Raw genomic sequence first — 26,619 nt, forward strand, 5'->3', positions numbered from 1 at the left:
GTCAATACCTGATCAACCAGAGGCATCATCAAGGTTTCTGCTCTTTCCTTACTCAGGAACTTCTGGGTGTCATACAGGAAGAGCTTATGCAGACAGTCCATGGTAAACTGCAACAGTAAGCAGCTCTTTTCGGTGCTGTTCTCAGAATCAAAGAAAGCTTCATCTATATATCAATACAGGAGGGAAAACACGAAGTTTACAAAAATGGGAAATACTCCACTTCTCTACAAGCTAGAAATGCTGTTAGTTGTGAATACAGCTGAGGGATGTACTGCACATCAATTATGTAGTTATCAGTCAGAGTAATAAAGTAGATGCTGTATGTTATCTGACTTTTAGCTAATGCCCTAGCCGGTCTGCTGCTGCAATTCACAATCAGCTGGGGATAGAAGTGAATAGTCACAGGCTATCAGAAAGTTCATGGCTATCCCTGTGGCTATGAAGAATTTGTGCAGCTCACTACAAATACAATAGGGAAGTAGTTCCCATACAAAAGAAATAGTATCTGTTTTTGCCAAGAAAGCAGAGTCTGAATGCATCAGGTAGTAGTAGGTTGGCACATCAGGTAAGTCAGTGAATGGAAAAAATATGTAAGGACAGGCAACTGCCAGAAGCAAGTCACCTTCTTTCCACACAATTTCAGTCTCATGGAACTCACAAGGACTGACACTGGAAGTTTTCATGTGGTCTCAGCTTTGTACTGGCAGTCCAGAGCCTATGGATGGAAATTATCCCTTGGTTCCATCAGAATAAGAAAGATGTCTTATTTATGAGAGAAAGAAGAGAGAGAGCAGTGAGGGGTATGTGCTGTGAAATACATTGCTGTAAGATGAAACTTTCAGCAGTTGTAATTAGCCTGTCAACGTTTCTCTGTAGTTAGTAACTTAAAACTTACCAGTTTTTGAAACGTTGAGCTGGTTCAGTGTTTCAGCAAACGGCTTCACTAAGTGACCAGCAAACAGGGTGAAGAGCCCCTTGAGCTTGTCTGCAATGCAATCTGCTAACCGATGGAATGTCAGGAGCCTATCTTTTAGGGTACTCTCTGTTTTGGACCAATCAAAGAGCTGAAAGTGAAATGCAAATTAGCTCATTCCTGTGTGTCCGCACTGGAGAATACGAAGATGCTGGTGCAGATGAATTACCGTTAAATTCCTTACCTTGAAGAAGAGGGGTCTGAAGGAAGCCTCAGAAAGTTTCATAACCATACTTATTAGACAGTCAATAATGTATGTCTCTGTCTTACCAACTTCCTCCAAATCATCCTGTAAAAATTAAAAAACATGATTCTAAATTTGAAATGTAAGAATCTGAGCTTCCAAAGCAAGTTTTAGTTCTCTCTGTTTCAGGCTAAGTACCTAACCATAATATTTTCTACCCCCTTGAACAATTTCAGAACAGAATATTTGATACCCAAAAAATAACTGATAGAATTAGCATGAGAAATTGAGCTGCCTGTTTGTTCCCCTAAACACGCTACCTGGGCATGCTCTGTGCGGAAGTCCAGGGCTGTCATGAAAAATGCTGTCAGCTCAGACTGATGGGAGATGAGGTGATCCTTCTCCATAACGACAATGTGCTCCTTCAGGATGTTCATCAGGGGACCCACACAGTTCTGCCAGAACAAAAGCAAAGCAAGACAAAGACAACTGTGACACTGACAGTAACTGAGAAACTTGACAAGGGAACCTGATTTTGCACTTCTTACATTTACTCGTGAAAATACTAGAGAATAACTGAACTTTTTTGCTGTACGTTTTCCTGACTCACTTTTGCAGTATAAAAGAAAACAGAGATAATTTAAGATTGTACTGGTCATGGCTGGGATGGAGTTAATGGACAGCAGTCCATATGATGCTGTGTTTTAGATTTGTGATCAAAAAAGTGTTGATAATGCACCAGTGTTTTAGCTGTTGCTAAACAGTGACTGTACAGTGTCAAGATGTTCTCTGTTTCTCACTCCGCTGCCCTAGTAAATAGGGTGGAGGTGGGCAAGAGGCTGGGAGGGGACACAGCTGGGTCAGTTGACCCAAACTGACCAAAACAGTATTTCGTACCATGTAACATCACGCTCAGCAATAAAATGAGGGGAGAGTTTCTCCAAGGCAGCCATTTCTTGGAGACTGACCAGACATCTGTCTGCTGGGGGCAAGTGACTGTTTCTGTACTACTTTTTTTTTCTTCCTTCTCTATTAACCTCCTTTATTTTTTTATTTTTAACCCCCCTTTTTTTTTTTTCTTCTCACTTTCAATTTTTTCCCCCATCCCACAACAGGAAGGTGAGCAAGTGACTGGTTGGGGGCTTACCTGCCAGACAGGGTCAACCCACCACAAAAGAAAAGCGTATTTGTAGTTACAATGCAAATGAATGAAAGAATTCTCACCTTTCGGTTATTTGCCACTTCACTGTAGCACTTAGTAACTGCAGGCACGAGTATTCTGGGAGCAAGCTTTGTAGCTAGGATACTTTTCAATGATGTTACACGTACACTTATCTGGGAAGAAGGACCAAATTCAACCACAATCCTCTCCAGGCGGACAACCTATCAGGAAATCCAGAAAAAAATGAAGTTCTTTAAGTTGTTTTAGTTGCCTAACTCAAGAATTATTATTATTATAAATTTTATAATAGTTGTCTGTTACAAATGTCAGACTGGAATTTTGCTGTATGTACCACTTGGGACACATTACAGTAGGATGTCTGTGTGCAGAGCTTCACTGTCTTCAGAAGACCAAACCCTGAAAAAACGCCCACATCAGTGGCAGAAGGTCAGAATTGCCCTACTAGGGCTGTTGCACTGGGCAGATTCTGTAGGAGTCCTTCATATCTGCAGGAGTCAGATGGCTCACCTGCAGCAAACAATCCATGAGATAAGGACTAAGGAAGTGTGGTAATGTTTCTGCAACCTTCAGCAGAGCAGTCACGGCACTTAACAAGTAAATCTCATTGGAGATGAGCTCCTTCTTATTTTTTAAAGTCTTCAATAGTGCTGGCATCAGCCTGTGAATAAGCAAGCAAAAATACGGAGAGGTGAAACCACTGATTATTTGGAGGAACATTTCGAGTCACATAAAATCCTGCCTTTAGGCCTGCAGGGACTATTTTCACATGAATTTTTACATGTGTACTTGGGAAAACTCAGTATTCTGGGCTTTTCTGCTGTATTTTTTTTCCAGGGATAATGAAGAACAGATTTAGATGAAAGATTTAATGACGATAAGAAATTTATATTTGTAATTAGATAAAACAGTCTTAAAAGCAACAGGTTAGATACATGAATTCTTCCTGAATAGGCAGAATAAAAGAATGCAACACGCAGTGTTTCCAACTGCACTGGTTCTCATGTTTTTAACTACAATCTACTCTACAGTAAAAAGAAAAAAAGTCTGACTTTCTATAGCCATAAGGACTGCATCTCCCTTCAGGGCAGCACACAGTTCCATAATGACCTGTACCAATTATAAAAGTCTCCTGCAATTTGCCGACTAGCTTCTCAGTTCTATAGCACTTGAAGCACTACAAACACCTCGATTCTTGTCTACACACAAAAAAAAATGGTCAGACTGTCCACTTAGCCTTCATCAGCATTCCTTCTTTCAGTAATGCCTTTCATTATAATTACTTTCTCCTGCTGCTGATTCTATCAAAAAGAATCCAACGATACCTTGGGAGCTGAGGGATTGTTTGGGCCTTCAGCGTACAGGTGACCTCAGCTATGCAGAGGAAAGCACTTCCCATCACATTCTTTTCCTCCTTCTCTGAAGAAATCAGATCAATGGCAGTTTTCAAAACGGGTATAAATGGCATGGGATTTTCTGTGCCAAAACCTTTGCAGAGTAGTTTGAGGCTGAACAAAGCAGTTTGCCTGTTGATGGCTTGCTCCTCCTCCTCTTCCTTTCTTTTGCACTGCACAATTGCGATGAGCTCAGGAACTAGCTCCAAGAGCTGCCGGATCTGGGAGGACAAAAGAACAAACGCTTGAAGGACACAATTAGAAACCCAGACTCTGCAAGGTAACTGGGCAGGCAGCGTACATCTAACCACCCCTCTCAAAAGCTGCCTGACAGAGGACACTGATACTTGACATTCCTACACAGAGCAAACCACTTCTACATCACTCTCTCTCTTTATTTCTGCTAAAGAACGGAGTCTAATGACTTAGCCTCACCTGGCTCTTCTGCCACCTTGTGCGCTGCTGTACCTTATTGTTCAAAAGGTCCATTGCCTTACGTCTCACAGATGGCAGCTGATTTGTCATGAGTCCCCTAATTACAGGGATGAAGGTTTCTGTTGGCAGTAAGGCGTTGACCTGCAAGAGATCACAAATAAAACAACACCATAAAGGCTTAACACCACCATAAAACACAGCATTAACAACACCATAAAGACAGGCAGAATTCGTCTCAGCTTTCCCCACGGGTTTCAGGATCAAAGAAGAGAGGATAGGCCAGCCATGCTGTATCTGAGGCAGGCAAAAAAATCCAAAGGAGGTTCCAGTTATAGTACTTAATGTATGTTTGCTGGCTGCTAACCAACCAATACCCACTAGTTTCAATATTTTCTCAGCAATTTCATTTTTCTCATGCCTACACTGGTTAGTTATCCTTCCTTCCCTTAAAATACTTATAATGGTGCCTTGTGCAAAAACAACATGAAAACTGGAATGTGCTTCACAGGCAAAAGAAATAATACCACCTGTTCATACAGAGACTGAAAAGACTTATGATTCACAGCACCACTGATGTTACTAGACAGTCAATCCAATTCCACAAGTACACTTCTGATCAGAAAAAGATCAGAAAGAAAATCATAACGATTTTTCTCCATCTAAATTCCACATAGAAATACATAGCAGCTCCATAAGCATTAGTGAACTCATAAAATGATTTAACATGGAGTAATGCTGCCAAAAGCCACTGTTCTCCACCACATGGTTACTGAAACAACTGCTTCCAGCCAGTAGAACACACACTAGAGGAAAAAAGCATTCCAGACTTTTTTTTTCTGCTTGTTCTGTCTAAGCTGTTAGATGTAGTTGTTGAAAGTGCTAGAAGAACTCAAACAATGAGGCAGCAGGTAAAGAATAATTAATAAAGATTAATTAATCAATAAAGATTAATTCAGAAAAAAAAATAAATCCTACATTGGTTATTAATTGCATTAATAAATAAAGCAGGAATGTCCCACTGTTAACAAGAGTGCCAATGAGACGAGACCTACTTTATCCATCATTTCATAGGACTTGCCAAGAAGAACCCTCCAAAATTTGGCTGTTGGCTTGTCTGCATTTCCTTCCACTGAGGATGCCACAGTGTTTATATAGTGAAGAACATCTTCTAGTAGCCTAGACAGGAAGCAAGAATATTTTAGTAAGTAACAATGACACTAAAGTAGTCAACTTGGTTCCTACAATGCATAGCATTTCACAAACAAAACGGCAACAAAAAAGGAAAATGAAACACCTACTAGAGAGACTATATATATACATATATATATGTACACACACACTTATATATATATTTCCCTACGATTGAAGCAATATATTTTGCTAAAAAATCTAGAATAATTTTAAAGATTTCATCATAACAGCAACATATTTATGACCAAGTAAAAAAAGTAACTTGTGTATAATAAATACTGCTCATTGCTGAGGATATTAAAAGTATCCTTGGAAAACATTTGGGAAAAAAAATACTCTGATGGGACTACACTTACCAAAAAAACATTCCCCGTTTACAATAAAGGCTAGAAATAGGAGTGGAGCAGATATAAAGCATACCTCTGTTCCAACTTCTGTAGCTCTTCTGTTTCTTCACATTCAACTATCTGGTTTAGAAAGAGAATAAAAATGCTAACTGTGAAAATTTTCAGTTCCTCACATTTGCAATTTAGCATTGTTATAGAAGAATATCTGAGACCCTTATGCAGTACAGTCACAGTAGCAAACAAACATTTCATGTTGGTAGATGATGTTCAGTCAAAATACTGGAAACCACTTCCAGCTAGATCCACAGCCAGATTTTTAACATTAATATTTTTTTTTTTTTGGAGTTAATAGTATGAGTCTCACTCCAAACTTGGATTATACAAACTGAGTGAAATCCCAGACTCCATAAAGCCAGTGGGAATTCACTGGGGCCTGAATTTCTCTTTTTAACCTAATCATCGATTGCACAAACTGAGTCTATCTGGAAAGGCACTATTATAAAATAATGAACATTACTGGAAGGTTTCAAAGCTGTGTAAATAAAGGTGTCAGCAAGATACACTGGATGGCACATTCTTTCATCCTCTTTGAGTATAAAATCATACTAAAAAGCAAATTAAACCTCATCTATTACATACGGCACAGTTACTTAATCGGATCAGTTTAAGTGTAATTACCTTTTTCACCAAACTCTGAGAAGTTAAAAGTTGTGACATGAAGGAGACTGACAAGAACTTGAAATGTCGAAGTTGTTTGCCTGAGTGAGACTCCACATTAAAAAGCTGCCCATCCTGATTTTTCAGCTTTGTCTTGCACGTTCTTGATTTTTTTGGGCCAGGATCATCTGTTGAAAAACATTCCCAAAACAAATTTGCAGACATGAAAAAAAGACATTTGATTTCTGATTACAGAAAAAGTGTAATTACAGTCAAGTGGCTATCGAGGACAATCATTCTGCTGTATCCAAAATAATGTCAAAGTTCCAAAAAAACAACCAAAAAAACCACAAAGATAATTTTTCTGTTTCAACAGCCTCAAAAACAGCAGTGCCATTTCACTGCCCTTGCTTCTGATCAGTTTTTATGTTAAGGATCTTCATGAAGCTAAAGCTATAGCACACTGGCTACAAACATGAAAGACTTGAGAGGAAGGACCACAGACACTGTGTGACATATTTGGAAAAAGTGCTTTCACTGTCACTACCAGGCCCTTCCTGGCTAAGAAAATTTATTTGAACACCAAATCCACCTAGTCCTTTCTTGAAAAGAAACAACCAGCCACACCCTCCCTTTCAATGCTCTTTGAAATAACAGACTGGAAAAGTATTAAAACATATTAATTAGTTAATGCTTCACTACATTGTAGAAGAAAAAAAAAAGAAACCTTAAAAAACAAAAGCAAACAAAGTACAAACAACTCCCCCAACAGATAGTCCCTGTCATCTCATCTGCTATGAGTAACAGCTATTTATTTCAATTAAATGATTCAATGGACCTTCTAAATGAGGAGTGCTGTTTGATTCTAAGCACTCCAATCTATAATTAATGTACATCAAAAAAGAAGTAATCACATATCTTAACCATTTTATAAAAGGCAGGGAGGAATAAATCATTAGGGCAATTCTGTATCCCCTAGTTTCTATCTAGAGGAGTAAAGGGAGGTTCATGTACTTTTGCTGTTCTGTTTTGCAGTTACCTTCTTTGTTCTCTGGCAGCTCTGTCAAGTAGTGGATTATTTTCATCATGCTCTGGAACTGTGAATGTATATTAAATTCGCAACAGATGGAAATCCAAAATTCTGTGTCTGCTTCCAGCACAGCATCCTGTTTATAGTTTAAAAGGAGAGAAACGTTTATTTCAAGAATTAAAATAAGACCTCAAACTCCTCAGTCAGTTTGTGAACATGCCATGGGGAGCTGCATACTGCCAGGGTTAGCACTGGGGCAACAGCAGCAAGCCTCAGAGAGAATCTAAGAGTTCCTGAGGGTGGGGAGAGAAAATATCATCTCACTCCATCTACTAAACAGCATCAGGAATAACCTCACCTTCTGGCATAGGCTATTTGCCCTAAACCTCAGCTAGTGAGGTAATGGTGAAATAATCCATATTTCATTAGGGGTGTCTCTAGCCATTTCATACCCTGATGAAAAGAATAACTCAAGATATCCTACAGGACAGCCAGGACTGGCACACCTGAGTAGTATCCCATACTAAGTTGGTCAAATAAGACATAAGTAAGAGTGCTCAGAAATACTTATCCGTATCATGAAATTAGCTCTTTCCCACATTTTTAGCAGCTTTCATACATTTAACATAAAAAATGTCCTCTAATCAATCAGAAAAGCAGTAATTTGTGAAGAGTTTGGGGGGTTATCTTTCCATACATAGAATCATTCAAGTTGGAAAAGACCTCTAAGATCATCTAGTCCAACCTTTAACCTAGTACTGACAAGTCCACCAGTAAGCCATGCTACTAAGTTCTACATCTACGCGTTCCTTGAAGACTTCTGGGGATGGTGGCTCAACCAATTCCCTAGGCAGCCTGTTCCAATGCTGCACAACCCTTTCAGTAAAGAAATTTTTCCTAATATCCAACCTAAACCTCCCCTGGTGCAACTTGAGGCCATTGCCCCTCATCTTATCAAGTGGTGAAAATGATATATACCACCTAAACTTTAAATCACATCCAAACTTTAGACAGACATACAAAAGTAAAATGGATCCAAAGACAAAGGGCTTCCAGCAGAAACATCAGAGAACTGCCTGGCAGCTAACTTAGAAGACTGGAGCCACCTAGAAACAGCGTAGCATTTGGGGCTCAACCTCACAAAACGGCATTACATGTCAATTCTGATTGTAATGAGAAATCATTATATACAGGAATACTCACAAAGAAAGGCCATGAATGATTTTAGACTTGACTGAAAGGCTGTAACTAGAAAATGAAGCCCAATGAAGAAGCAAGGCGCCTCAGCTGCTAGGAGGCTGCTCCAGGCTCCTGGCCAGGGTGAAACCCGTCTGTTACTCACTGCTGCAAGGAGGCTGCATGGGACATGCTTGCCTTCTGGCCCAGAACTGTGCCCCCATGACTGCTGTTTGCCAAGAGGGCTGAACCTAAACTGCTGCTTTCCTCGGATCTGCTCTGGTGCTTGTCCAAAGGCACAGCCCTAAACCAACCAAAGCCTCCAGCTCACCATGCTGACTCAGTTGACCACAGGGCTCCTAGTGCTTTACAAGGCAGGCATAGAAACACTGATTTCTGCACCTCGAGCAAGAGATTATAGCAAAGACCATATCTTCTCACCTGTGTTCTTTTAGTAATCCCTTTTGTTTTACCTATAAGCAATGTTTTCACCTAATGCCAGGGCCTGCCAACACTAAAGCAGCAACAGCTTCTACGTATTTCGGGCATAAGAGAATTCTTACCTTGATAGTTGGAAGACCAAAATTATGTTTCAACACAGTTAAATGTTTTTTAAAGAACTACATTATTTGACTATCAGCTTTTCAAGTCAAGTACTGCTGTACAATATGATCTGACAGTATGTCCAGGCTCAAGGACAAAAATATTTCGTATCTGCCATGCAAAATGTAGTCAACATCACCATCAGGTTCTGCTAAAGTACAAGCTCAGAGCTCACTATTTCTTTTAGAGTAAAATAAGGCCTTATCTTGCACCTTCTTAAAGGAATGACTATGAACAGAAAGGAGGAGATCAGTCTTTGAGGAAAAGGTCAACCCCACTAGTCTAACCTTGTCTGTGCTTGATGTTGCAGTCACAGTTTTGGTGACGTACTGCTCAAATAGCAGCACCAGGAGAACCCAGAGGAACCTGTCTCCTCCCACTGTAGTTATCAGCTGGGTCAGGATGGGCAGGCGGCGGTGCTCCGGCACATGGGGCAAGGCATCCACAAACACACGAATGATTTTTATCACCACCTCTTCCACACTTCCTGAGGACTCTGACAAGTCGCTGTCTTCAGCCTATTTAAGTACAGGTACAGCAGTTCAAACAGATTATCACAAACAAGTTCTTTCCTGTAAATCCAGCAGGTGAGAGAAAGTGCTGTTTGTCTGATACCAGTATTGCCACAAGTATAAACTGAAAGAAATTTTGTTATAGTATTGAACTTGCCTGCTGTCTCTATGGTAAAAAACTAGAACACAAAGTATGTTTTAGATCCTCTTCAGGTACAACTGTGGTACTATTTTCCTAAACCTTTTACGAAGTGCAGTTGCTTGTACGATTAAAAAAAGCAATAGCTTTGATAAATTCAGTTGATTGGATGAGTAGTTTGTTAACATTTATTACATATTATTTATAATCTAGCTACTTAAAAGTAATCTTAGAATTGGATACAAACATATTCTATTACCAATATTCCAAACCATTTATTCTACTGCTTTTCATTGTATAGACAAATTTACCTGTATAAGAGCAGGAATAACCATCTGCACTGTCTTATTTATTACTTGAAATGTGTAAGTATCATCCAGACGCAAGACGTTTGCTCCCATGAATGTAAAAATGGGCATAATGTTATGGAGAACTTTATCCTGGAATAAAAAGACAGATGAGATTAGTTTGTTTTTTTAACAGAGTTGCACAGTACATTGTACCTTAAGGCATCTCTCACTACCACAAACATCACTAGATTCCTATATAAGAAAATGAGAATCATTGCTATGTTCCCAAAATTGCCACTAAACTTATTTTTAACATATCAAGTAGTCTTAAGGGACACTATATGTTATTGTTACAGTTCTAAATACTACTTAGAGAACGAGATTGACTTCCAAGCAAATAACTGAAGAGTGGAAACTGACAGTTGAGTTTCATCATATGCTCTGCACTCTTCAACTCAGTGCTACAGTTGTATGACAAGCAAAACCAGCCTTCAGGAGATTTCCAGCTCTTACACAGCCCCCCTCCTTTGTATTTCTGAAACATGAACAGTGATACAATAGAAAGCAGCAGTGCTGATATTAACATTTCGGCCTTTTTTGGCTAGATTGTAATCACAATATTACTTTGAGAGTGCTGAATTAGTGGTGTCACTTAGCTCAAGAATTAGATTCCTAGATTTTGTCCCAGATATGGCTACGTTTGTCATTTAGGTTTAGTGACCTAAAGCAGCGTTATAGATATAAAGAGAAAGATAAGACTTTTACCAAATATTTGTCTTCATACTGAAATTGAAAACCCTGTCACAGTGAATATTAATGTGTAATAAAAGCTTAGCTCTACAGTAGGTGATAGTAGTAAGATGGTGACAAAGAAAAATAATCACCAAAATAAAAAAAAAACGAACTCAAACCCTCCAAAAGTTTGTCAAGAACATCTCTTTTGACTCTGGGGGAAAAAGTAGCACTCCAAATGTGTGGAGAAAGCACTCAGGTAAAGATAAAGATGCAAATTGAGTTTGATACATTTGTGTACATTTTGCTGCTTTCACAATTCCAGAGCAAAAGAATTGTACTTCAAAGAGTACTGTCAAATTTCAATCCATAGAAGAGAAGACCTGCTTATGGTCAATTAAAATCAGAGCAAACCTGATTGCATCATCAACTACATTTCTCATTGTATGAGATACAAACTTGTAAGAATACATATATTACTGGGTTGGATGCTCTCTCCTTCATAGAAAAGGAAGAGAAAGAAGAAACAATGTACCAGAACAGAGAATTTAAAGGTGAGGCAGAGCTGTTGTTAGAAAGCTCTTTCCATTTCTAACCCTCTTCATTGCAAATCATAAATGATACATGACCAAACTATCAATACAGAGGTTTGTTTTAAAACAAAGTAGAAGACCCTAAAACATCAGAGAACTTGTAAATTTTGCCTCTTGCTCCTTTTAGGAAAGTTCTTCCAATAGAAAAGCTCTGTATCTTCAGGTACTACTTACAGGAAACATGCCAGCAACGGCACCAAGGAGAAGCAGTGCATGATGATGTGTCTGGGGCATTTTAGATACCCTGATGCACTGAACTATCAGTTCCACATTGAATTTTTCTTTATCAAGGACATCTGCAAGCAAAAAAAAGTTAATTAATATATACCCTAATGGTAAATTATGCAGGAATAAACTTGAGTACACTCAAGCAATGGCTTCAATTTGCAGACCATACCTAAAGGATCTAACAAAAAAAAAACAAAACACACAAACAACAACAAAATCCCACAATTAGTAGGACGAGCTTGTATACATTACAGGGTAAGCTATCTCTCTTCAACACAATGCAGACTCAAAAAAGAAAAAAGCTAGAGACTGTACTGGTGAGAGTACCAAGAAATAAGTCTGCAATTTTTACCTGCTGGTACTTTGCTACCATCTGAAGACAATTTCTGACAGACGTTTAGCAGGCAGCTGAGGATCAACTGCTTTGTATATTCCATATTTTCTTCTTCCGATGCCTGAGGTTCCAGACACCTATACATTCAGGAAGAAATTGAAGAGAGATTGAAAAAGAAGGTAAGTGCTTTCATTTATAAGTCTCTCTTCTTTTTTGGTTTCAAACACATCAGCTTGTCTAATAAAAGACATTTATTAAAGTGCTATAAGGAGTATCAGATGATAGCCTGACATACGATTGCCAGTCTACACAAAGACATAAGCAAAAACAAACAAACAAACAACACACAAAACAACCTTTAGTAACTGCCTGAATATAGGGTTGACATGAAGAGCAATACTTCTCTCAGGTTCCACTGGTTGAAGGCAGTTCTACAATGTTTTGGGAGGAACTTTAAAGCTCAAGGTATTTTATAATAGTTCTGCAAAAGGTAAGTCCTGTCATTTGTGTCAGTTTTACCACAGGTGTCATCCTTCTTAACACTCCCAAGAACCTGAGAAACAAAGTCTTCACATAAAAAGCTAGATAACAGATAACCATCTCAAGGAGCTCACCACATTGTTTTACCTCCCATTCCCTTTCTATTTATATCAGATTTATATAAATCTATTTATATCAGATTTATAAACCTGATATAAATAGATATATATATATCTGATATATATCTGATTTACCTAAAAGAAGTAGAAGTAGAGGAAAAAAAAAAAAAAACACAAAAAAAAACAAGCTACAGAACCTGGAAATGAAGCAGAGAAAAAGCAGCCCACATTTTAATGCTTTACAATATCTGATGCAGAAGAGCATGCTCAAAGACTCATGTTTTAGAGAGGCAAAATTACCGGCTCAGCAGGTTAAAAAGTGCAGGCACAAGTGCCTGTGGACGTTTCAGTTTCTTCTTATGCTGCAGTAATTCCAGAATGAGCATAACCCTCTGCCAGCTGAAGTGGCTCATTTCAGGTGCCAATTCTGCATCTTGTGGCTTTCTAGAAAGGTAAGACAGGACATATAATCAGGATATACAATTGCAAATAAAATACTACAGTAAATATTACAGTGTTTCAGGGAACAGATATGTAAGTAAAAAAGAAAAGTATACTTTCAAATAATATCCTTTACTGCTTCTCCTGGGAGGTGGCAATATGTGGACTTTTGATTGAAACAGCAAAACATTTTAAACAATTAAATTAAAACCAGACTGAACTCGAAAAAATAAGCAAGCATAGCACAACTTCTGTGTATACGAAGTCTACATGATGAAGCAGACTGCTGTGAGGAAAAAAATAAATGACTATTATTAAATAATTGCCAAAATTCTGATCTGCTTGTCATTCAGGAAACTTGCACCTTCTGAACTACTATTTGTCTAACCACTGAGTATGAGTGCAATGGACACGTATCTATGTACATGTGTACATAAACTCTGATGGATCAATCTAATGAGTCAAGATCATTAAAAAATGTCAAGTGAACTAAAGCAAGTTCTTATGTATGTTCTTACATAAGAACTGTTATTCTAGGTCATGCCAAGAAAACCAACCCAAAATCCTGTTTCAACAGTGTCCAACAGCTGATGATTAAAAAAAAAAAAAAAAAGTACAGTGTACGGAACAGCTTCTTCCTTATGAGAACAGGAAGAAGAAACAAGATGAAGACTTGAAAATTTGGTTGTATTTCCATTTTAACTAAAAGAAAATACCTTATTTCAGCTGACTAACAGCAACACTTGGAAGTACATCGTTAGGTTAGCCATGTGTACAGTAAGCTGTCCATACGATTTTTTTTTTTTTTTTTTTTTTACCAATAAAGTTTAATACCTACAAAACCAAAAGCAAATGCCAACATCAGAAGTTCTACAAGAGGATTTTTTTTTTTTTTAATTAGGACTAATCTGTTCTAAAACAGCAACATGGGTTGGTTTTCTGCTGCTGAAAATAGCTCAGAGTTATTTTAACACACAGAAAATTAAGAAAAAGATAGTCGTGCTTTCAATACCAATTATGAAATGTACTAAATAAAAGGTGTTTTCAAACTGTACAGAAAATATTTTTATATTTCTAGTTATTTTACTTCTGTTGCTGCATTTTCTGCCTTCTAGTTTGCTGAACGGTGGTCAGATTTCTGGTTTTCTCAGGTGGCTCGAGTTCTGTGACAATCTGCTCAGCACACACCGAAATCTGAAACAAAAAACAATACTTCAATTACACATGAACAATGTGTCACGCCACACATCTATGACCCCTCCAGCTGTTTGGTTTTTTTTGAACACATCCCTTTCATGCACATATGGGTGTACAATCCATCTATTTAAGTCTTATCAGCTTAATTTCTGAATGCCTGTCCTAAATGTAGTTCTTGCAGCAAATAAAATGAGGAAGTGATTTCAAGTGCAAGTAAAATAATAAATTGCTATATGACAGCTACAATGAATGTATTTCAGGAAAAGTCTTCTAATAACAGTTTAAAAAACAAAACAAAACCAGTTTTTACCCAGAAAATTGAAACCAATGTAGCAGAAAGAAGTGACTTTTACTGAATTCATTAACAGAATAACAAATAACTGATGCATGGCTTCTACAGAAACACCTTCTTTTAGAAGGTGCAGCCATTTAACTTTTTATGCCACTAATGCAACTATATGACAAATAGTTTCTAATTCCTTACATACAAACAATGAACATAAATAATCAGTGTAGCAGCATGCTACCACTGCAAAACATTTGAACATATTTCTGTGTTCTGGAGTTTGCCACTTACCCCTTTAAACACACTGCTAATTGTCTGAGCACAAAGTGGGTTCTTACAGTTTAGCAGTAAGTCAAACAATACTTTTAATAGCTTCTGTTGCACCATCCCGTCTGACACAGCTGCAAAGAATGGTTTAGTAATCTACAAAGGGGAAAAAGAAAGGAGAGAGATGTTTAATCTAAGAAAGTAACAAAATCACAAGAAATTGACATTGGGTATATGTCAGATTATGTATGACACACCCAGACAAACATACAAATGTATATGAACATACATAGTAAAAATGTACATACTAACTAGCTATTTGGATACAGCTAAAATCCTTAGATATAAAGCACATACTTCTGAAATAGCCATCAGACATATTGGTTCCTAAAATTTTTCTAAATGCCTTGCCTGATGGTGAGAACATACCTCCTGTTGCTAGACTTCTATTTATTTATTCATTTTTAAAGTATTGGACTATTAGAAAGCATGAATTTGTAGCCTCCTTCAAATAAGACTATTTGTCACCTACTGTATTTTCTTAACATATTTTCCTCAGAAGAAAAGCAGAAAGTAAAGATCCTGAACAACTAACAAAGAAAAGAACAGTGGAATAGTAGTACCTGAAGGCAATCACACAGGTATCTACCTGCATGCAAATACAATGATAAGAAGCAAGCAGTGACTTCTCCTTCTGGGAAGTTTAAGAAGTTTAAGAGAGCTTTGCAGCCTGTTTAGCTGTTTCAAAGATTCTGTGGAGACCTTGAAAAATTGTAATGAAAGAAAAGGCAAAAACTACGGACTCCTTGCATACACAATTCTACACACTGCTATTTGCTGTAAGCACAAAAGCAAATTAAAAATCTTTTAGAAAACCATACCTGCCCAAGTGCTGTAATTTGGAAAGGTGGAATTTCTTCATAGATTTTCTTGGCAGCATGTAGACTTTTAATAAATAAATCCAAACTCTGCTGATTCTTGCACAAGAGGGTTGCTGAATGTTCATTAAACTTCCCAAGTATGAGATGCAGGAAAACAGCTTCATCTTTTAACATTGTCTCAGGTTCCTTCGAGACCTTCTCAAGCAACCGGTCTAGTGCAGGCAAGAGGTGAGAAAGAATCATCTGCAAACAGAGAAAATTTGTAAGAACAGTTTGCTTTTTATTCATTCTTGTTTTAACAAGCTTCCAGTAGTGCAGCTTCATTTTACTGCAACATCTGTTCCCTCTCTAGTACCACATTTCCTACTGTACTTTATGCAACAGCTATTAAAGAAGAAAAATACAAGACTTACTGTCATGTTACCACAAGTACCTCCTCATCAGCTACTGTTCTATTTCTCCTTTGATGGGTAGGTAGTATTTCATGTTTTTAAAGTAAGGAAGGCTTTTTTTTTTTTTTTTTTTTTTTTTAATTATTTATGACTACTGTCTCCTACAAAACCTGAGCACGGGGCAAGAACACTCATCCTCTATACAACGAACAATCCTTTCAAGAAACATACAACTGAAAAAAAAACACAAAAACTCGTAACTTCATTCATTTTTTGAACAATAAACTCTTGTATTTTCCATCACTCAGAGAATAGGAATTCTGAGTATACTAGGATAAAATGAGGTTAGTATGTACACATAAAACTACTTAAATAAATAGTACTTCCTATTATGTTACAATTCTGTACAGAAAACTCTATTCACAGATACCTAGCCAAGACAATCAATTTCTTCTGGAAGAACCTTCTTCTGAAGCTTTTCAGTAACCTTAAGGAGTTTCCTTAACAACTCCAGCACAGTATCCCATACATTCCTGGATGGAGTATGAAAATATTTTGTGTTTCATTAAATCATATTTTGCAGCATGACTGCTTACTATCGAAGTGTCAACTTAATGCTTAACAATCTATAAATTATGAAGTTACTTAACAGCATTACTATTAAATGACATGATTTCTGCTTTTCATTTAAGTGCAATACTGACAGAACAAGTGTAAAACTATAATGGCTGGACTCACCTCACCATGGACTTCGTGAAGAATTTTCATTAAGCTTCTTGCGACATACGATGGGCAAAGAGGGTTTTGTACACAATCGAGTATGCTTTCCAAAGCTTCTGACATTTTTTTCTTCTGGGATTTCTGTTTTGGTTGTGTCTCAAGCTCCTCAAATAGGGTTACCATGATCTAGTTCAGTAACAAAGTGAAAATAAAGTTCTTTCCCTACAGTAAAAGTGCCTTAAAACAACATTTATTCACTGCTTTTGTAATAATGCAATCCAGATATAAACTGAATTGTTTACCTGCAAATAAACCATGAGTTGGTATCTCAATTTGCTGTGGGTACACTCTGTCCCATCATCCAGATCATTAATGATGGCACTGAACAGTACTGGCCCCAGTATTGACAGCTGGGGAATCCTGCTAGGGACCTGCCTCCCAGGGCACATTGTGCCACAGATCACAACATCCCATGCTGGCTGTTCAGCCATTTTTCAGTGTACCTCCCTTGTCTATGAGAATGTTACGTGGGACAGTGTCAAAAGCCTTTCTAAAGTCAAGGTAAACATCCACTGTTTTCCCTTTGTCTACAAAGCTCTTCTCTTTATCATAAAAGGCTATCAGGTTGGTCAAACACGACTTCCCCCTTCATAAATCAATGCTTGCTGCTCCCCATCACCTTCCTAGGGACTGATGGGAGGCTGACCATTCTGTAGTTTTCTGCCTCATCCTTCTCACACTTCCTGAAGATAGAAGTGATATTTGCTTGCTTTCAGGTTTGGGGAACATCTCCCAATTGCTGTGACCTTTTTTTTTTCTTCTTATGATAATTAAGAATGGCCTTGCAGTGCCATGAGCCAGCTCCCTCAGCATTGTGGGTCAACCCATCTGGCCCCATGGACATAAGCATGTCCGGTTTATTTAAGTACTCCCTAACCCAATTACCTTACATCACAGCTCACAGCAGCTAACAGAACTTGTATCAAAGCACACCTTAACAGCACAAATACCTGTGTTATGTATGTAGGGTCAGATATGATCTCTTCTGTCTTTTGCACCAGATGCTGAAAAATAGGGTGAAATAAAGACTCCTTCACCCTGCTCAAGGAGTGGAAGCAATTGAGAGCAGCCCTTCGAACTTCGCTCACAGGACTACCCAAATTAACGAGCAGAGATATCACCACTGTAAAAAGAGTGAGGGAAAAGAGGAAAAGACAACAGAATTCCATGGTCAGAATTTCACTGTATCTGTCCTGAGGAGGCATCAAAATTAATTTAGAATTTAAAAGTCATCTCTTTTCACTATAAACATCTAGACTACACAAAGACAACATGAACCTCACATATTCGTGGCTCTGAATTCCTTCACTGTTGCCCTTCCACATGTTTATAATGCACAGAAAGAAAGATGCTATAACTGACTTATTCAGCATAGGACCTTGGTTTTTAAAACCTTTAAGATTTAAAAAAAATAAAAAAAAGTACAACAATAAAAGCTGTTTCAACTGCTTCCAAAATTGGGCTACCAACTGCAGCAGTGAATCAGCAAGAAGATCTATCTCAGCCTAGTACAGCTAAACATAAATTATTAGAGATAACCCTCCACGGTATGAAACAGAGAAAAATGATATGAAATTAAAACATACTGTCATTAAGCCTCAAGTTAAGAGATGAATAGATTCTATTTCACCTGGAGATGGTGGTGATAGTAGCTGTTTCTTCTTTTGGTATGTCTGAGATACAAGCACTGCATAGCCAATATATAAAGCTCGAGTCTGCAGCATTGCATTGACTTCATAATTCAGATGATTTGAAAGGTTAAAGCTGTAAGTCCATAAAATTGAAAAGAATTTGAAGAGAACTTCTGAATCCTTTACATGTACCTTACATGTAAATAAAAGAGAAAAAGAAAAAAAGAACAGTTGGTCAGGACAGCCTTGATTTGGCAAACCACTACTCACATCAGATAAACCACCCAAACCGAAGAAGCACACAGGAGAAAACTAGAGTCAGAAACAGTGTTCTTTTGGGAAGAAAACGTTACCGAGCTTATTCTGATGACAATACTTGCATACATAAAGTCCATGTGTTTCTCGACAAACTGCTTATTTAGTTGAACAGACAACACATAATCTATAGGTACACAAATAAAGTATATGTTTCCTTCATTGCAGACCAAATCCACATCCGTATGAACATTTTTATAATGTGTTAACTGAGCATGAAAATGGTTATATGCAAAATACAGCAAAATTAAGAACTTTCATCTTCTCTTTTGAGTGGCAGTCATGTTTATATTACAGAATCACAGAATTTCTAGGTTGGAAGAGACCTCAAGATCATCGAGTCCAACCTCTGACCTAACACTAACAGTCCCCACTAAACCATATCCCTAAGCTCTCCATCTAAACGTCTTTTGAAGACTTCCAGGGATGGTGACTCCACCACTTCCCTGGGCAGCCTGTTCCAATGCCTCACAACCCTTTCAGTAAAGAAGTTCTTCCTAACATCTAACCTAAAACTCCCCTGGCTCAACTTAAGCCCATTCCCCCTCGTCCTGTCACCAGGCACGTGGGAGAACAGGCCAACCCCCACCTCGCTACAGCCTCCCTTGAGGTACCCATAGAGAGCGATAAGGTCGCCCCTGAGCCTCCTCTTCTCCAGGCTGAACAAGCCCAGCTCCCTCAGCCGCTCCTCGTAGGACTTGTTCTCCAGGCCCCTCACCAGCTTTGTCGCCCTTCTCTGCACCCGCTCAAGCACCTCCATGTCCTTCTTGTAGCGAGGGGCCCAAAACTGAACACAGTACTCGAGGTGCGGCCTCACCAGAGCTGAGTACAGGGGGACGATCACCTCTCTAGCCCTGCTGGTCACACTGTTCCTGATACAAGCCAGGATGCCGTTGGCCTTCTTGGCCACCTGAGCACACTGCTGGCTCATATTCAGCCGACTATCCACCATCACTCCCAGGTCCTTCTCTGCCTGGCAGCTCTCCAACCATTCCTCTCCCAGTCTGTAGCTCTGCTTGGGGTTATTGCGCCCCAGGTGCAGGACCCGGCACTTGGCCTTGTTGAACTTCATGCAGTTGACCTCAGCCCATTGGTGCAGCCTATCCAGATCCTCCTGCAGAGCTTTCCTACCCTCAAGCAGATCGACACACGCACCTAACTTGGTGTCATCTGCGAACTTACTGAGGGTGCACTCGATGCCCTCGTCCAGATCATCGATGAAGATATTAAAGAGGACCGGCCCCAGCACTGAGCCCTGGGGGACGCCACTAGTGACTGGCCTCCAACTGGACTTGGCTCCATTCACCACGACTCTTTGGGCCCGGCTATCCAGCCAGTTTCTAACCCAACGAAGCGTGTGCCAGTCCAAGCCAAGAGCAGCCAGTTTCTTGAGGAGAATGCTGTGGGAGACGGTGTCAAAAGCCTTGCTGAAGTCAAGGTAGACCACATCCACAGCCTTTCCCTCGTCTTAGAAGTGCTCTAAGGAAGTAATGCCTGTTTTTTTCATCACTTGTATAAACTGAAAGATTTTTCAGAATTCTATCAGCTACTGTCTTAGGACTGAGCATTTAACTTCACTGTGTGGCACAGCTTTCTGTGTTGAATATTCACACTAAATGTTATTTTTAGAATTTGTCCTGGATTTGATGTATAGACATTACAATAATAGAGCACAAACCAAAATAAACAAACCCTGAATCATACACGGATCACTGACCATCTCAGATACAGGCCAGATAATCTCCCCACTCCTGTCTCCATCCCCCTACCTCTTCAACAAGTAGTTGCTCCACAAGATTCAATTCAGTTTTTCACACATCTACATCCAATTATCTCAGCCTTGCTCCTGTCTGAAGTTCAACGAGGATAATTTCTAATATTGAAGCAGTTACATTATCTTCTAATAGTCTCCCAAATCAATTAACAATCACTTATTTACCATACACTCTGGCAATAGGTAGCACTTTTTCTGTCTGTAAAATGCTCTTTGGAATCCTAAGAGATCTCTATTCATCAAACAGGAGTGCCCACTCAGCATCCTGAAGACTGAACATAGCTTGCAGGAACAAATGATAGAGCTTATGATATACTCTAGCCTACTCTCTTTTCTAGGATTCCACCAAGATCTAGCTTCTAGTTATATTAACTACTCTGGAGCAGGCAAAAATAATTAATAATTCTTATCTTTTTCAAACTATCCACCCTCAAAATCAGAGGTAAGCAGTACTTCAGAAGTGAAAGAAGCAAATTATTACTAAAAGTACTAAAGACATCACTAACCTCATCCCACAAACTTTCTGTAGTCTCTCCTACCATCTTTTCATTCATCTCCCTTCTAAACATGCACTGTGTTGCAGAAGTTCTTTAATTTTTTAATCTTAAAAGCTAACAAATTTCAGAGTAACCATTTGCTTTGCTCTCAGGTAGTACCAGAAGCTCTAGCTTTGCCTCAACTTTTATTGATTTGCCTCAACATTTATTGAGTTTTACTCTAGTTTCCTACCACATTCAGTTAAGGTCAACTAACCAGTTGAAGCTTAAACTCATGTTTGCTCATAGCACTAGCAGAGGCACAAGCAGTATTCCATGATCAATACTCAGTTTTTCTCACCTTTCTCTAAAATTTTGTATTTCTGCATAACATTTGATGAATAGTAACTCAGAACAATAATTAAGAAAATAAGTATGAAAATAATACCTTAAGTAAGAGATTCATCAATGCTCTGTACTGAACAACATTGCCTCCCTCACTAGCTCCACAGACAAGAAGGTCAAATAGCCCCAAAAGGAGGTGCAGGTAGTTTTGGCTATCTTGATTCAAAGATTCAGGATTCCACCAAGTTTGTTCTAAGAAAAAAAAAGTTATAAATCAGTCACAGTGGATACATATGAAAAACTTCAGGAACAAAAAGAAAATAAACACCTTTATTTGAAGTAAGACAATACATTTTACTGATTTCATGGTCACAAGACATCTTTACAGATCTCCACACAATATCAACAGTGGAAGAAGATTAGGACAGCAAGGTTTGCTTGTTTCCAAAAACCTCTAAAGCATGCAAACCAACACACAAAAACTCCCCGCTTTCCTTAACTTCAAATTGTTGTATAATAGATTAAACTCAAAACATTAACACCCACCTTTTGGAAAGGATGGAGGAGGTTTTAGGTGATGAATAAAACTTTTCAATAAAAACACAAACATAGCAGACTCCTCTGCATCAACAGTCTGGTCATTATCGAGCTTTTCTATATATGCAGTTAACAAGTCCATTGGCACCAAACTTCCCTGTGTTGTTTCAATAGACCAATTTGAGGGAGTTTCCTGTGAACAAAAATTTATTGAAACATACAGTGTCATAATCTCATCCAACTGAAGACAGAATCTAGCACTAAAGTTCAGCGATTTTACATTCCTAACCTCAAAACAGGTATCATTATGAAGTGAATTACAATTCTCATTTTACATTTAAACTTGCATCTGCAGTTTAAAAAATTATAATTGCTCTTAAAGCCATGATTAAGAGTATACATAAGCAAAGTAACAAAAGGGTACAATAAAATTCCACCTAAAATATTTCTTCAAAGAGATGAAGAGTTAGAGCATTCTGTGGACGTTCAGTTTCATCCTTTCATCTAGCTCTGTTTGGGAAACATAATCCATATCTTTCAGATACTTTTATAAATAAAAACCCTTTGATGGAATCATCTGAGGTAAGAATAGCCAATTACCATGTATTGCTACAGATGTATGCAAGGAAGTGCACACAAGTAAATACAGCCCTGCTCACCTAGGTTTCTTACACAAGAAAAAAAACGAACTCTTAACATTGTTAAATAAATAAACAACAATAAGAACAACAAACCTATATGGGAAATATGCTTAAAAATAAAGCAAAACAATAAAAGCAGAAAGATGCAGAAATACTCTTCTGAACATCATTCCTGCCTGATGGCTCCTCCTTGTACCTGTGTCATCTCCCAACAAATGTCAATACAACTGCTTATGGAGCTGTGCAATATACCAAGGAGCAACACTTTCAATATTGTTCCAAAGACTTGCATGAAGCTGAAATTAATATAAGCTCTTTTTTATACTCAGCTGTATGTCCTTCTTTCCCATATTGAACAAGTCACCAAACTTTTTACTCAACAACTGAAAAATTTGGCATTCCTAAGCTCAACAATAACACATGATGCCACAAGGTAGCTGGCAAAAATGCCCCAAACTTGGTGCCAAGCTCAAAGTACTGACACACTGAATTACTTGGTGGGGTGTTAGGCTAAAGCACTGCAGTTCTTAATTTTTTTTAACATGGACTCACCAAAGCGGTAAAATAAAAGAGAAATTCTTAGCGGCAACTTTGATTACTGTTGCCAACTACGCAGCTTTGAAAAGAAACAAAGGTAAGATTTTCAGTCCTCCTCAAGGCTTGTAAGCTGCCTGTTCCTCTGATGGAAGACATTTCTCCATTACAAAGAAATTGCCCTCTCCTAACTGTTTACATCTCACCTCTGCAGGATGACAAGATTTGAGATTTCGTATTTTTTCATCCAAGAATCGGAAGACTCTGATAGCCACTGAAAAATAACATTCCTTCATCTGTGAACCGCAGCAGCACTGAACAAGCACGGAACCAATTATATGAGCAGTTACTTTCTGTTTCACGTTGTCAGATTCTGTTTCAGCAACAAGTATCAGATCATCAACCTTGGAAATGGAAGGGCATGAAAAACAACAAAAAGTCTGTGAGATAGTGAGACTTAGCTATGACTATATAGCGTTTCATTTGCATGTCTAATTAAATCCTTATTACCTGCTATCATTGGTAACACATTACTGTCTGCTATAATGGTACCCTTTGGAACCTAGGAACACACACGCATCTGTGTCTATGAACTATCCATAGGTACTTTTATTTATTTTATTTTTTTTTGTTCCAGGAAACCTAAAATTCCTGCAATTTGGTTACACCAATAATTTCTACAAATAGGTAATGGCTTCACTTCTTCTTTTCCTTATATTAAAACAGAAATGTCTTTTATCTCTCTTGTACTGTTTTTTTTTTCTTAGATGCAATATGCATACTTTCCGTAGCAGCTTGGTAATGACATAGTAATACTATGAACAACACATATGAAGTTCAACATCTTTTCTACTAATTACCACTTGGAAATTAAGGTTAGAGAAACGTGGTGCACATACTGTTTGCAATAATAGGGAAGGGTCCCCTGAAGTCATGTTTTTAGAAAACAACAGAATCATTTCCTTGTTGATTGCTCCAATCAGTTCTGCAGGCTTGCTAGATTTAATTGCTGCTTGAAGAGCTATTCCAATGGAAAAAAAAAAAAAAAAAAAAAAAAGAGTAAATCAGAGAACACAGGTATACAAATCTCACTGGCTGCTCAGTAATATTTATAAACAGTCGGTAAAATACTATACAACTTTATTCTTTCAAAGAGCTTTTTAAACAATTTTATTTGCGCTCTTAGTATAATAGCTTATTAATGACAGCCACTCTCTTAATTACTGTTAAGGTTCAGTAAGCATGAAGTGCTACATTGTCATAACTTATTGTCATCAAATTAGGTACAATTAATACATTACCTTCTGGCCAGCCTTTCAGTAAAGGGTGTAAGGAGCAGAGATCAGATTCTGACAGACAAATGGCCATTTTCCATTCTGAAGATTTTGAATTGGCATTAGTGATTACCATAAACGGTAACAACTGCATTACCACTTCATCCAGTAGTTCCTTTTTCTCTTTCAAAATCTCCTCTTTGACTAAAATCTCTACTGCTCGCTCCAGAACCTTGTACCTAAAAAAGAAAAAAAGTGATCTTGATAAATCATTGCTCTAGCATGTCTGCTACATGTCTTTGTTTTTTTCTCCATTTTCCATGGTTTACTTTTTCCCCTCCAGAATTCAAGTAGCATTGAGAACAAATAGGGAACTCACTGGAAATGGTACACAAATAATGAAAATTTCTCCTATAACTCAGCATATATATACAACCTAAGAAAAAGTATTTAAAGTGAAAAAATAGTTTTTAAAATATTATTGGGAGTTACTTTTGAATTTCATTTATGCAGAGAAAAAGTAGTCTGAAAAAAAAGACAGAAACATACCACTTTCCATCCTTTGAAAGATCAGCTCTCTGGAAAATATTCAAAAGACTTGATACCACCACTTCTGGATTGACTTGTTTCCTGAAAATCTGGAAAGTAATCAAGAGAGAGAAATGTAAGTATAATAAGATAAAAAAAATAAATTACTCTTCACAGTGGAAAATGTATTTATTATATCAAGAAGAAACATGGATCAAACAACACTAATTGAACTCTTAATAATAACTAAATAATCATCATTTTGTTGATGATTACACAATAAAAATATCATTGGGGTAAACAAATGTTATAAGACTGCCCAGCGTGCTCCCTTGAAATCTAATGTACAAAGAATTTATTGAATGCAGAAATACTTTGTAAAATTGATAAACACACAAAAAGCAAAACACTTGGTAATTGAGTAACAATTGCTTTCACTTTATGCAGCATCTGTATTACAAAAATAAAAGGCACATCAACAAAAGACACTGAAGTTTAAAGATAATCACTCAAATGCTTCGATTGCTATCTTTTAGTGATTGAGAATGAATGAACACACAAGACCAATTATATTACTGCTAATAATATTCTCCACTACTACTAGTAGAAGCAATGAAGACAGACTGTTACCCTAGTTGGAAACAATCAGTACAATGCATACCAGAGTCCCATCCAATAAACCCGAGCTGGCGTTTAGAACTTGGCTACTATGAACTGATCAAATGACTCCCATATGGAAAAACTCAGCTGAGCACTTCTCACTAGTGTAATGACTTGTCATTGCACCATTTTCCACACAAAAGGCAGATGACATGGCTATCATTTTTACAGAGATATATACAGGATAATCAGAAGGCACACTTTATAATCAAAGCTTAAAATATGCTTTAGTATCTACTAAAAAACATATAAATAAAATCAGGCTAACTACAGACACTTTGGGAAAGATGAGGAAACAGAAAGTTGCAGTAGAGGGGTACCTGTGACAGGTAAACAATAGCCTCCTAATTTGTGCTACTTCATCCTGTTAAAGGACAAAAGCCAACAAAACCATACAACAAAGAGAGGAGTACAAGAAGAACAATAAAGGACAAAAGCTATATACCAAAGAGATAAATAGAAAAGCAATTAAAAAGAATACATTCCAGACACATATTCAGAACCAGATAAAAACCTCACCTGACTTATCAAAAGAAATACACCTACCTCCAAAGCACTGAAAGCAGACATCACAACATCCCTGTTGTCATCCTTGAGGCGCTCAAAAATTGATTCTTCTATGAAAGACTGATCAAAGCCTTCCTGAAGAAAATCAGAGAAAAAAGAAACGAAACGGGGAAAAAAAAAAAAAAAAAAAAAAAAAGGTTTTTAGCACAATTTATAGGCTATAATGAAATATTTGAATCCTAGTACAAGTGGTAACATTATTGAAATTGAACCACAATAATAACAGTCTAACTTTCAACAATAAAAGTAAAAATAAAAATAACTATTAACCTAGATTTGGTTTTAGTCTACAAGCAGCTTAGTAAAAAAGAACTACATCCAGACTCCAGAACAAGGGACAATGCTGCAATGCTGACAGGAACCTCCTGAAATCACCATGAAAAACTGTCAGAATGACATTTCTGAATAGTTTTACGTATCATCATTTATCTTCAACTGATATTTCTGTCAAACAGCTTTTAGAAGATTTCATACGCTAAGTACATTCTGTAAGTGA

The 26,619-nt window shown here is 37.8% G+C and overlaps 1 protein-coding gene across 2 annotated transcripts in view; it reads right to left on the reverse strand.

Annotated features, from left to right (window-relative positions):
- Positions 1-26,619, reverse strand: part of HEATR1 (HEAT repeat containing 1) — a 39,115-nt gene that overhangs the window by 1,993 nt on the left and 10,503 nt on the right. For both annotated transcript variants that reach the window (XM_084284948.1, XM_084284949.1), the window contains 30 exons: positions 26,103-26,198; positions 24,918-25,006; positions 24,396-24,607; positions 23,994-24,115; positions 23,301-23,498; positions 21,929-22,112; positions 21,486-21,634; positions 18,472-18,664; positions 17,792-17,964; positions 16,800-16,967; positions 15,670-15,912; positions 14,813-14,944; positions 14,126-14,232; positions 12,898-13,041; positions 12,017-12,135; positions 11,611-11,732; positions 10,133-10,261; positions 9,458-9,688; positions 7,401-7,527; positions 6,383-6,549; positions 5,778-5,824; positions 5,219-5,342; positions 4,167-4,307; positions 3,663-3,952; positions 2,848-2,998; positions 2,382-2,540; positions 1,478-1,612; positions 1,158-1,262; positions 896-1,064; positions 9-163 (listed from right to left, as the gene is read on the reverse strand). In XM_084284948.1, the coding sequence (XP_084141074.1) occupies positions 9-163; positions 896-1,064; positions 1,158-1,262; positions 1,478-1,612; positions 2,382-2,540; positions 2,848-2,998; positions 3,663-3,952; positions 4,167-4,307; positions 5,219-5,342; positions 5,778-5,824; positions 6,383-6,549; positions 7,401-7,527; positions 9,458-9,688; positions 10,133-10,261; positions 11,611-11,732; positions 12,017-12,135; positions 12,898-13,041; positions 14,126-14,232; positions 14,813-14,944; positions 15,670-15,912; positions 16,800-16,967; positions 17,792-17,964; positions 18,472-18,664; positions 21,486-21,634; positions 21,929-22,112; positions 23,301-23,498; positions 23,994-24,115; positions 24,396-24,607; positions 24,918-25,006; positions 26,103-26,198 (4,581 nt within the window). The remainder of the gene's footprint in view (positions 1-8; positions 164-895; positions 1,065-1,157; positions 1,263-1,477; positions 1,613-2,381; positions 2,541-2,847; positions 2,999-3,662; positions 3,953-4,166; positions 4,308-5,218; positions 5,343-5,777; positions 5,825-6,382; positions 6,550-7,400; positions 7,528-9,457; positions 9,689-10,132; positions 10,262-11,610; positions 11,733-12,016; positions 12,136-12,897; positions 13,042-14,125; positions 14,233-14,812; positions 14,945-15,669; positions 15,913-16,799; positions 16,968-17,791; positions 17,965-18,471; positions 18,665-21,485; positions 21,635-21,928; positions 22,113-23,300; positions 23,499-23,993; positions 24,116-24,395; positions 24,608-24,917; positions 25,007-26,102; positions 26,199-26,619) is intronic.

Source organism: Netta rufina (assembly GCF_964035555.1).
Source record: "Netta rufina genome assembly, chromosome: 3".
NCBI lineage: Eukaryota > Metazoa > Chordata > Aves > Anseriformes > Anatidae > Netta > Netta rufina.